The sequence below is a fragment of the Seriola dumerili genome, unplaced genomic scaffold, assembly GCF_002260705.1.
Source record: "Seriola dumerili isolate Sdu_G_001 unplaced genomic scaffold, Sdu_1.0 BDQW01000025.1, whole genome shotgun sequence".
NCBI classification, from domain to species: domain Eukaryota; kingdom Metazoa; phylum Chordata; class Actinopteri; order Carangiformes; family Carangidae; genus Seriola; species Seriola dumerili.
The window spans coordinates 14,549,786-14,562,296 of record NW_019174280.1 but is presented as its reverse complement, the minus strand read 5'-3'; the positions used below and the strand labels follow the sequence as shown (position 1 = coordinate 14,562,296).

At 39.5% G+C, this 12,511-nt stretch overlaps 1 protein-coding gene across 1 annotated transcript in view; it reads left to right on the top strand.

Annotated features, from left to right (window-relative positions):
* tulp4 (tubby like protein 4) overlaps positions 1–12,511 on the top strand; it is a 31,899-nt gene that overhangs the window by 4,466 nt on the left and 14,922 nt on the right. The window contains exon 3 of the mRNA XM_022768964.1: positions 11,602–11,730. Within this exon, the coding sequence (XP_022624685.1) occupies positions 11,602–11,730 (129 nt within the window). The remainder of the gene's footprint in view (positions 1–11,601; positions 11,731–12,511) is intronic.

The window sequence follows — 12,511 nt, the reverse complement described above, 5'->3', positions numbered from 1 at the left end:
CAAATTATGAACCAACTGCTCTTTCTTTTGGTCCCCAGCAATACACCCACCAAGTGTGATGTCAATCGGATGCAAAGTTCTCTGGATTTGTGAAGAACAGACAGACAGAGATTCTTACTTTATAATTAGATTAGATGGATGTATGCTCTCTGCTCTGGTCCTGTTTCGCCTCCTGATAACCCATATTAGTTTCTGTATTTCTTCATATTCCCCGTTATTAGTTTGCTTAGTTGTAAGTCAGTAATTCGCCTGACATAAAAATGAAACAGTTTGCTGCAGAGAGCAGTGGACTGCATCTCTGCTTTGTTAACATTTTAGAGAATGTAAATAATAATTTCGTCATTAATGATGTATCATTTCACCACTTGCAACCGATCTGCTATTAATTAAAGTACTAATTTTTCCGATCCGTGGATATAACTGCAATCACTACTGTCCACACACAATATACTGTATGTCTACAAAATGTTAAGACTTACAACAAAAAAGATCACAAAAACAGATTGAAATCATCTAAATGTATGCTTTAGCTAATATACTCACATACACCGAGATTGGTGCCCACAAAGTTCACCTGCAAGTAACGTTAGCAATATGGATGAGAATCGGTGCGTCGTGTAGCGTAGTGGTTTAAGCAGGCGCCCCATGTGTAGAGGCTACAGTCCTCGCTGCAGTCGGCAGCATCGGACGGCCTTTCACTGCATGTCATTCCCCCTCTCTCTGCCTCCCCGTTTCCTGTCACTCTCCACTGTGCTGTCCATTAAAGGCATAAAAGCCCAAAAAAATATACTTTAAAAAAAAAAAATATGGATGAGAATCGAGAACCGCCTCCTGTTGAGAACCGGTTCCAACTGGTTCGATCCATCGACATCATTCGCCTTTATGCCTTACGATTCCACTATCGATGCCTTCCGCTTAGTTCCATGTGCCTTGCAAAACACCTCCGCGAGAGGCAGTCAGCACGAACGACAACGAAGGATTCGAGGAAGTGTGGCTTAATTTGAAAACAAACATGAAACATGTGTAGACGCGCAGCAGAGCATTAAATATCAGGAGTGCTTTACAGTCTCAACAGAGCAGTTAAGGTATGATTGTTTCGGTCGCAAACAAGCCAGCTCTTTTAAGTGAACGATAGGAGCCGGCTCCCATCCGAGAGCCTTTTTTTTTTTTTCTCTCTTTTTTTGTAAATTAATACAAGGCAGACCTAAAGAGTTAGACAGCACCCCCTCCTCGGGGGATTGAACAACTACAGAGCAGTTATCTATCTTGTTCAGTGTTCAGAGACTCAATAAAATTTGCGTTGTTGACACTGAAAACCTGTATAGGCCTACTTTTTTCAACACAGAAAATCCACAAGAATCAATAATGGAATCTGTAAAGAATCAGATCGATAACCAGAATAGATAATGGCATTTGAATCAATAAAATCTTATAAATTCCCATCCCTAGTTAGCAAGTGGCAGGTGACTGTTTCAATGCAATGCCTAATAACAAAATTCATCCATTTAAATTTGTCCTTAAGTTACCTCAGACAAAGGATTTATGAGTTATGCAGAGGTTTGCACTGTAACATTTCAGGTTTCGCGATAATAACCATAGTAACAGCATGAGAAGATGCACTCCGTTGTAGTCACTAGTCAGCACTCAGCTCAGTTTGTCATTGCTAAGTGATTGTTTGAAATAAATAAATAAAAAAATTGATGAAATCTCTTTCGTCCTGCACACATTTTCTATTGTCACTGGGACGACGGGATGCTGTTAGTCTCAAGTCCTAATGTTCTATGCACAGATGAAACCAAAGTAGAGCTCTTTGAAAACACAGTGCATAAGTTTGTTTAAAGAGGATGGCACGAAACCCGTAAGGAAAAGAACACCATACTTACAGTAAAACATGGTGGAGGTTCTGTCATGCTGTGGAGCTGCTTTGCTGCGTCTGGTACTAGAGGCATTGAATATATATCAAAGAAATTATGAAATCAAAAGATTACCAAGGCACTTTAGAGTGAAATGTGCTACCCAGTGTCAGAAAGCTAGGCTGGAGGAAAAGGTCTCAGGTCAAGAAGCTTCTTTATGGCATTTAGGCTGTCATTGTTTCTAAAGATTCTGAAACCAAATTTAGTGAAGGGTGACATTAATTGTGTCTGAGGTACATTTTGTGTTTGTATTATTTCATTACTATTTTTCTTTTGTTCAGACATTTTGTTAAAATATTCTCGTTATACAAAATTGTATCATTTGGATTAATTTCCGAAGATATTCTGAATTATGCACTTGAAATTAAGGGGTGCCAATAATTTTTACCAGGGCAGCGGTAATGTCCTCTCTACTTCCAATCTAGATGATGTAAAGCAATAAATAAATGCTTTGGAAAATGTGAAATCCATCACTTGTCCACCCTATGCATAATTTGGGATTTCTGACAGTAGTGGAAATAACGCAGCCTAATGAATTCTGTCAATTTATGACAGATCTGTTCACTCACTCACGTCATATTCCATCCCAGTTCTGATGAAGAGAGGAGAGAATGCTGTTAGCTTTATATGGTCCAAAACCAAGAAAAATGGCCCCCTAGAGCTTTGTATCTAGTCTCCAGTCCCATCTAGTTATTAAAATATGGTTTAGAACAGGCAAAAGCTCTCATCAAGCCAACATGATCTATGCCAATACATTTAAGTAACCTTTCCATGTCTTGAAAAGCTGCTTACTCAGCAGTGAAAGCAGTCATGTCCCTAATAGTCCTGTCCTTTGAAGGTCAGCGCTGTCATTGAACACTTGTCATTGGTTGTGATGAGTGTCCTTTCAGGTAAATTAGCTCAAGTCATGTTATGAATGAGCGCACACACAAAAATGCAGCATGAACTCATCCTGAAGGAGTCCACTCCTGCCAAGATCAATACTCATGCCAGCATCCTTAAGTTTGGCCATTATTCCTGTTGATGTATAGATCTGAGTGTCCCATGATCATTCTAATGTAAGCAAGTGTTTGAATGGATCTATCTTTTGGACTTGGCCCAATATGGGAAATGTAGTAAAGTAAAGGGGGGATCTTAAGCTGTCAGACATCTGTTAAGAACAGGGCAGACAGGTAGAGGTCTGTTGTCTTTTAGAGTGTGGCACTGCTCCCTGTCTGGTTCAGGGGTTTAATTTACACTTGAGTTCATCCCATGATAAAAAAGTTGGCACTCATGGCACTACAAGGCACTTTGAATAGAGGTTTTTGTGTTGTGGTGAAGCTCAGCTGTTGTCCTGCAATAGCATCTCTTCTGAAAGCTCTCATGATCTTCTTCAGGTGATGAAAAGGTTTTTCAAGGCCTGTGGTACATCTCTGATGAAGGTTTGTCCTCTCTGTGTCTAATTCCCCTTCAGCCAGGGTGAGAGATAATTACAAGGTAACGGCTTCAAAGGGAGTAAGGTGTATGTATGTAGTGCCATGCTCCTTTTGTTCCGTCCCCCACAGCCATCCTTTCACAGTGGCTCTCACACTACTTTGAATTCTATGCTTAGTGTTTTTCATGGAGCATGGTTGTGAGGAGAAATGCTCAGATATAAATTACATTGTCATTGTCATTACCATATTCCAAGTCACTAATCAAGGAGCCCATCAAAAATTAGTCGGAAATGTTGGTCTTAACTAGTGCTGGGGCTAACATTATTTTCATTTAATTCAGATCAGAAAAGCAGCAAATCTGTACGTTGGAGTAGCTGGAGCCAGTGAATGCATGGTATTTGCTTGAAAAATTGACTGGAACAAACCCAATTATCAAGAAGTTTCTGATTATTTTTCTGTATATTAATCGATTTAATCAGCTTATCATTTCAGCACTAGTCTTATTGGTTTTGGTGGATTTTAAGGTGATTGATCATTGGGTTGATGGGATCGGTGTTTTGTCCTAAAAGAGATGTTTGGCTGTAGCACACAACAACTTTGTATTATAACGCAGTATAACAGTTTTAAGTCTGTTTTCTTGTGGAAAAATTCTTTTGGACTAAAAATAAATCAACCAGACAAGTAAAAACGTAAAAAAAAATTGGCCTGACATGTCCTGATACTATTTTTATGTTGTTATTTAAACAGAGCTTCTGACCTTTTGCAGATGGCGTGTAATTTGCACCACACTTAAATCAAATTTAAAATAGATGAAAGAGGTAAGTTTTGAGTCTTTTTATGTGACTGTACTGATGTTGCAGAATAGTCTCTCTGGGATATGTATCACAATAGATCAACGCCTCTTTTGACAAACCATTGCTTTTTTTCCCCCACTACATTGCATTGAGATGGTGAACAGAGTCAGCAGCTAGTCTCTAGGAGTACATTCATTCTCCAAGAGAGCTGAACATCCGAGACAGGCTTGACAATGACTGTCACCATCCTGGCTGCCGCACAGGATTTGGGAAAATAGTCAGTATCCTGTTGTTAGCTGTGCTATTTGTCCTTTGGTAGAACCATACATAAATGCTTTATCATGTGAGGGAAGTATTTTTATTTCCAGTGAAAATATCATTCAGGGATCATTCCATTCCATTCCCAACTGCAATACTTTTTTTTTTTTTTTTCCTATTATAAAGGAAAAAATCTGGATATATTGATGTCTGTTTTGAATATTAATACACAATTGAAAATGGACAAAACAATAAATAAATAAAATATAATAAAATAAAATATTTGCTCATTTACATTTCACTATTTTAACTGCGCAGTTTCCAGCCTGTATGTAGTGTGATCCCGATATTAACCTCCTTATCGCTGCAACATCATTTTGCTTGTGTTGTGTTCGCTACAGTATGTATTAGTTGCTTGCTGTCAGAACACACAGTAAGACTCCTAATTCTGCAGCTAGAAAGTAGAACATTAAGCGACAGTCTCAAGAGAGGACATTTTCACTTTGGTTGCTAAAAATATGCACCATGATAAAGTCCTCAGCACAATGTCATTGTGTTCATGAATTGTTGTGACTGAAAACCCTTTATAGTGATGGATGAGAAGTTTTGTGTGACTGCAGACATGGTTGTTACAAACATACATCTGTACACACCTCGCTACCATTCCCATGATTCTGATGGGTGGACTCTTCACCATTCTCACCTGTTGGTTTTCCCTGAGAGGCCAGATCCAGACTCTTTGCTAAGGTAACAAGGGACAAGTGTGAAAGGCCCTAATCCAACGGAGACAGGTGACCCCAGGGCACCAGCTCCTGTTTAGCACTTCACCATGTGGGTTGAACTCGCAGTGCAGCTCCTGTGGCCTAGATGCTGATCTGAGCACCGATTTGTGTCTGATCAGATGTTCTTTGCCCTAATACTAAAATATTGATAATGCTTAGAGCCAGTTTATTTGATACATAAATAGAGTATAGAGGAAACTATAAGGTATTAACCATGTACAACTTAAGTTTTCTCTACACATATTTCAGTTGAGTAAATTACTGTGGCTAAAACTTTACATTTCAAGTAATGCTCAGCTTTAAGCATTCCGTCAAAAGCACTCAAGAGTTGTGGTATGGTTTTGTTGTCCCTCTAATTTCAGGCTGTTGTCTTCTGAAAATGCCTGGCTTTTAAACTTCATGAGGTCTGTGGACACTTCTACTGATGCTGCTGATCCCAATAGATCAGACAGAGTGAATCACTTTCTAAGATAAACCCCACCACTATGTGTCCTCCTCTGCCTCTCATTTTTCACTTGTGCTGTGTGACGTTTTCATGCATTAAAAGTTGTTTCCTGGCAAAGCCTCATAAATAAATCAGTTTATATTTCTGTTAGAGGGCCTGTGCAAGGACCATCACTGATTTGGGACCTGCACAGCTCTTTTAAATGGACAGGGAGGAGGAAGAGGATACCGAATGACTTATATGGCACACAATAATGGATTGCAAGACAGATGGAATATAGCATTACTTTCCTTTAATACAAGCAGAGGAAAGTTTGAGTTAAGTGATCACTTTTAATGGGCTATGCTGAATTTCTGCCTCATGGAGTTTTCCTCTGTGTCACTCACTTCTGCATCCATCACCACCTGTGTCCAGACACTTATCTGTGTTCCCTAGTCTTGTTACATTGTCTAATTAGTTCCTTTCTCGGCACTAATGTTCTCCAACCTCCTCCCCTGTGCGAGTCACTACCTTGCCATTACACATCTCCCTTTTGTTGAGTACCTTCTGCTCCCTCCTTATCTGAACTCTTGACATTGGAAGCTCTGCTCAGGATTGAAGAGCACATGACCCCTGCACTGCATTAAAATGGTCTCACCAAATGTGCTTAGTGGAAATGGCTTTAGTGTGCTAATCCATCCTTGGAGAGGACATGTTGCATAACACTCGAGCTCGGCTGCTTCCTCACATCCAGGTGTACTTGTCTGATCATAAGATATTTTCCAAGAGGGACAGCGTGGTCTGTACAGTTTGGTTTCTTTTTCAGCTAATATTGTTTGTAGTCAGGGATCAGACAGACATATCTGCACACTTGGGTTCTCTTTGTTTTAGAGTTGTGCTATTTGCAGATGAAAGCTCTTCATTTCAACCTACATAGCAAATGTCTGTGAAGACAAAAAACTGAAAACTAATACACCACACTGCTCTTCTTATGTTTGTCTTTTTGTACTGTGTACACTACTTTCTGCTGTTATGTTTCAGGGAGATGCAGTATTGGCCTAACACAAACTCACACATTTCCCTACTCACCATCAATGCAGTGACATTTTAATCAATTAGTAGAGTCCAGAAACATATCCAAGAAATGGAAATCAACATTGCAAACTGTAGTCAAGTTATTACCTTGGGATGCTACAGATTTATTAATGCATGCCATATTTCTTTCCCTCATGTCCTGTTGCATTACAAGTTGTGGGGCAGCCTGGGGAAAGATATTTTTTATAAAATTGGTACAAAGAGCTGATTCAGTATCACTAACATCCTCATGGTAGTATTGTAAGTCAATGTAAGTCTCTGCATGCTGTTGTATTTGCATGAACACAATATGAGCAGTGTACAGGGGCATAGAGTGAAGTCTAAGACCTAACAGACATTAACATCGATAGATCACGTAAAAACAAATTTTCCATCCTTTTCACATGTAATTATTATTTGATTAATTTTATTGGCATTGAATCCGACCGCCATATACTCAACAACTGTTGAAGACTAGCACTGTAAAGAGAAAATTTAATCAAATGATCTGCATCCAGTATTAACCAATGTATTAGCTGTTATCAGATATTATTATTGATTAAGGTTTTACTACATGCTTGCTCTACTCGTAAACATCCCAGATTCTACCTCCCCTGTAGGTCCTGTCCCATTGCCCTTTCTGTTATGCTGCAAATCACTCCCGCCCCACTTTGCCCATTCTGGCTTCCTTGCTTTTGTATCAGCACAGCACAGCGCTTTTCTTTAATTGAGTTTTGCGTCTGATTTAATATTACATCAGACCCGGAATCATGGGAGGTAAAGGGGGTTGTGGATGGAAAGGGGAGTGTCTACTTCTCACTGGCTCACTGTGTAACTTATTCTATTATCAGCCAGGTGGTCTTGACTTTCCAATGATTCTTCAGTCATAAGTCAAGAAATCCCAGCAGCTTCACAGTTTGTAGCATAGGACCAACATTTTTCTTCCTTTTTTTTTTATACGTGCTGTTATATATTACTTCCTGTAATTTATGTTTTTTTTCTCTGATGGATGTCTGTTTTGATGTGTCTGTTATTGCCATGCTACAATTCAAATTTATACTATAAAGACTAAACTGAACTGACATTTTTTATAGGTGTAGCTATGACCTTTTGTAGTTTATTTAGGATACAAACCCTTGGTTTACTTAATGAAAATAACTCGGGTTGCACGCAGTCGGTCTGTAGTGTGCATGTATAGCATGTCAGCAAAAACAAAACAAACAAAAAATGGGTTTGTCAAAATGTGGCAAAGCAATCTTCAGTTATATTTTTGAAACGGTGAGTTCCAATACTATCAGTCACTGCTTATTAGTAACCTTGCAAAAAAGTCTTCTATGCAAGGGGCCAGTGTTGCCATGGACCCATGAGTTCATGACTGGGCCACGGTGATACTGCACCGTCCCATTGTCCTCTCACTTCTGCTGACTCCATTGCAACCCAAAGCTGTCCCCTGATTTGATTTAGTCTCCTCAGTTAAATTGCTGGGGTCAGCTCAGCTCCCAGTCTCTAAGTCCCAGCAAGAGGCCAGAGCTGCAGTGACAACAGCATGGCACCGCAGGAGAGAAGACACTGCCAACTTCCCAAGCAGAAGTTGTCAATGGCCATGTGCTGGCCAAAGGGCAGAATTAAAGGGATCGGAAACATGTACTCTCTTCCTCTTTTAATAGGTGTTGGTTGGGATGTAATGGAGACGAGACAAATGCTTAACCCAGCCTGAAAACGTGTAGTCCTCCTAGAACTTTTCCTTTTTTAAAAATTCTTTTATATTGCAATCTAAGGTATTTTGAGTCAATATGAGTAAGTAATAATCTTAAGTACTTGTCTTTGACCATGCAGAATATAATGATTAATATAATCTTTATGTATTTGCATATGTGCATATGCCTATTCTGCCCATGATCTCTTTGGCCCCTCGCTGTCTTGTGGCTTCTCACTCTTATCCTGTCTGTCTCCATGTGACGTCTGATCTCCCAGATCGCTGCGTCATACTGAGGTGCTCAGCTGTCCCCCTCGTGGGATGCCTGACTAGCTCACACTAATCTCCACACTGAGCTAAATTTACACACACACACATAAATACAGAGATTATTCTCACCTTTATGGGGCTGCAGATAAGTGTGCTCACATGCAAGACAGAGCATGTGTTAACCCTATACTAATGTCTTCTTTGTTGTTTTTCTTTTGGTCCTTTTTGGCCCTTCTTTGTTAGCAGTGTGCAGTGTATGAATGATGTTAGAATTATGCAGAGTCAAGCCTCTACCTAATCTAAAGCCTCATGTCTACACTGGCTGGAGCTGAATTATGTTGTATAATACCATCCGGAAAATCCATTTTGCTCACCAGAGGTTGCAGACAGTGCACGGAAGGAGTAAAGACACAGATTTGTATTCCCCCACTGAGATGCTTGTGCATGGAAATTTTTTATCTTTAACAATACTATAGCTGAAGCCTATCAGTTTTGTGCCCAGCGAGCACTTCTGCATCAGTTGACTGAATGATAGATGGCAGGGTGCTTTTAGTGGTCCATGAATATGGTCAACTCTGTCACAATGTCATAGAGACCTTAGCTGCAGACCTGCACCAGTTTGGGTCTCATTGTGTCCGCTTCCCGGCGGCTTGCCAGCTGAGACACACCTACAGAGCAACATTAGGATTTATACTACCGGGAGTGGGAGTGAAAACACAGTAAGTCTGGCTTACAGGACACCTTATTGCTGAGGGAGCAGGGCCAGGAGAGCACTGAATGCCACTGTGAACTTATTACACTTCAGGCCTGTATATGGTGTATTCATATAAACATGTTTGTGCAAGACAGATCTCTTTATATTCAGTAAGGATAACTCTGTCGCAAGACAGTGACAAATGGGGAATTGTTGGGAAACTGCAGAGTAAATGTCACTGGTTACTGGAGTTACCTCAGTGTTGCTTCTGTAATTGCATAGAAGCATCTTCTGCTGGAAAATTACTTAAGTACAGTGCAGTAAATATTCCCCTGTATATAATCTCAGAAGATAGACCAACCTGAACAAAAACTACCTGGGATTTCTCTCACCATGGTTATTATCAAACTAACTTCGCAACACTGTGACACGCTGCTCATAGTATTTTCTCTGAAGTGAAATTATGATGTGATTGATTAGTCACCTGCTAAGCTGAACTTGATATCAGTGTAGTTACAGATTTCAATTTAAACAATGGCCTCACTCATTAAATACGTGGCCTTGACTATGATGTAGCACCACTGCTCTTTGTCCCTAAAGCTTAATCAGCCTAGTGTTATATTTTATTAAAGAGGAAATCATTTCTCCTGACGTTAGTGGAGGCACTTTTTATTCTAGGCAAGCAGGGTGCCTCCAACACTGCAGGACACTGAAATAGTTCACACTGGGTAGCAAAGTTTTGTTTTTAATCCAGTTTTGCAACATTGTTGTCTTAAAGTTTGGTGCTTATTTATTATTTTTGCAAAGATTTTATTTTAATTTTAAAAACAGTTCTTAACTGAAATGGATTTGTTAATGCAGCCTGTAACCAATCAGGTGGCATTGGTGTAAGAAGATGTTGTATAAAATACAGCTGAAGGAATGATTGTGTACTTTGGAGGAAAATAAAAAAATATATATTTAAAACATTTTTTTTTTTTTTTTTTTAAATGTTTAAATAAAAAAATGTTTTATGGGGGGATCAGGGGGTCATGTTGTTTGGGGAAAAAGAGCAAGACTGGCTGGCTTATCTAACTCTCAGCCACTGATCTGTTGGACTTGAACTCAGAGAGTGTAAGCCCCGCTAAAACCTGTCCTGTGTTGTGTGTTCGAGCGTGTACAGCCCACGTGCTTCACTCAGCGAGAGCAGAGCTGCTCCCTGCTTAGGATTATTCCCCTGGGAATAGGCTGAGTCACGCTACAGAAGACCAGACAGATAGAGACAGAGAGAGGAGGGGGCTGAATGGAGTTTGTAATGGGTGCCTTTTTAAGATGGGTGACACTGACAAAGAAAGAGGTTATGAACAGTTTGATCTATATTGCTCTCTGCCAGTGTTCAACACTGTCCTCCTCTGCAACTCATCCCTCAGTGTAATGATGATCCATCTTTCTATCTACTGACCTCAGGTCAAATATAGAAACCCATGCATCTATGAAACACTGCTGTTAGTGGTTCTACAGTTTACAGTTTTGGCCACAATATAGTATTTTCTGTAGGGACGTTCCTGCATCAGTGCACACAGGCTCCCTTCAGTTTTTCCTTCATTCCTTTCTTTGCATCTCTTACTGTTGCTTTATTCTTTTAAATTTAGACATTTACCTTAAATTCTAATATCTCCAAAATTCTTTTTCGATCAAACTAAATGCTTTCAATAAAATGAAAAATAGAAACATACACACCTTCAGGTACCCATTAGAATCAAATGACAAACCAGGAGGATCACTCAGGAATTTCCAGGTTTGAAGAAGAAGTGTGGTACAGAAGGAAATGGAAGGACAGGAAACAGAATAATTGAATCTCATTGTCTTTAATAGCCAGGATATTAGCAGCTCCTTTGCGACTTTTTCAAAATGAGGTTAACCCACTTTGTGATATATTTTCATCTGGTTTAATGCTAAATTTAGCACATTGAAATGTGGGAACTTGGATTTTGCTTCCTGCATTTTAGGCATTCAGCTGATATTCTCATTTAGAGCAATTCACACTGAGTGTACAGGCAAGAGTTCAGTGTCTTGATCAAGGGCACTATGTTGTTGATTATCTTAAATTATCTGTGGGTAAGAGGGCATAGAGTCACAGGAAGGCCACTGCTAAATTCTTTGCCATACTTTACACAACACAATCTGGGATACAATTTACATTATCTGCCTGAAAATACTTGTTTCACTAGGGGACACTGATAGGAAGAGAAACATTAACTCCAAATCATTTTTTCCCTCTTCTGCTTTGTGTCTCTGTAAGGTGGTGTTGGTGCGGTGGAATGAGCCTTTCCAGAAACTGGCCACCTGTGATACAGATGGAGGAATCTTTGTTTGGATCCAGTACGAGGGCCGCTGGTCCGTGGAGCTGGTCAATGACCGTGGAGCTCAGGTACGATACATTACGCAGAAACGGGACATGATCTCAATCAATAATTAAAAGTGCTTATTTACTTAGACGTATTGTAATGTACTTTGCAGGGAAAAAATATGAAAAGCATATACATGAATAACAAAAATACATTAAATTACAATAGGATGAATACAAATAGTCAGTAGAAGCACACTATACAAGAGTAATGGGAACAAAACTCATAGCAGCAACAACAAATACTAAAAAAAGGGAGTGATTTACACAAATATCTGATCCATTTGCCTCTAACATTTCACATGCTAATTTAAATAAATAACTGCTAAGAAATTGTATGATGCGTAGGTTCATCAATCAATCACTGTCATATGCTGAGCTCAGTCTGACACATCCTGACATCATCTTATCTTTTGTGATCAATTTTGTTAGTAGATGACAGTCTAAACAGTTGCCACACACTTTAAGTATATGGCCTATGCCATATGAAATAGCACCTCTGCTCTTTTCTCCTAGAGATTACCTTTTTCATGTCATACAAGGGTATTTATATATACAGACAATAGCAGAGGCAGTCATTTTACTTACAGCAGATCCTTTCACTATTACCAGTGTGCAGGAGACTGTTTTCTGACAGCACTGTTAATACTGGAATACAACTATAAATTTCAAGGTAAAAAAATGACAAGTGTAAATGTCTCGCTAGTGGCTCCTAGAGGCCGTTCTCTTAAAGTGTTCTGAAATGAATGTCTTCATCTTTGGAGCCCTGATAGTGAGAGTGATGGGGCACATGAACATTATTAAT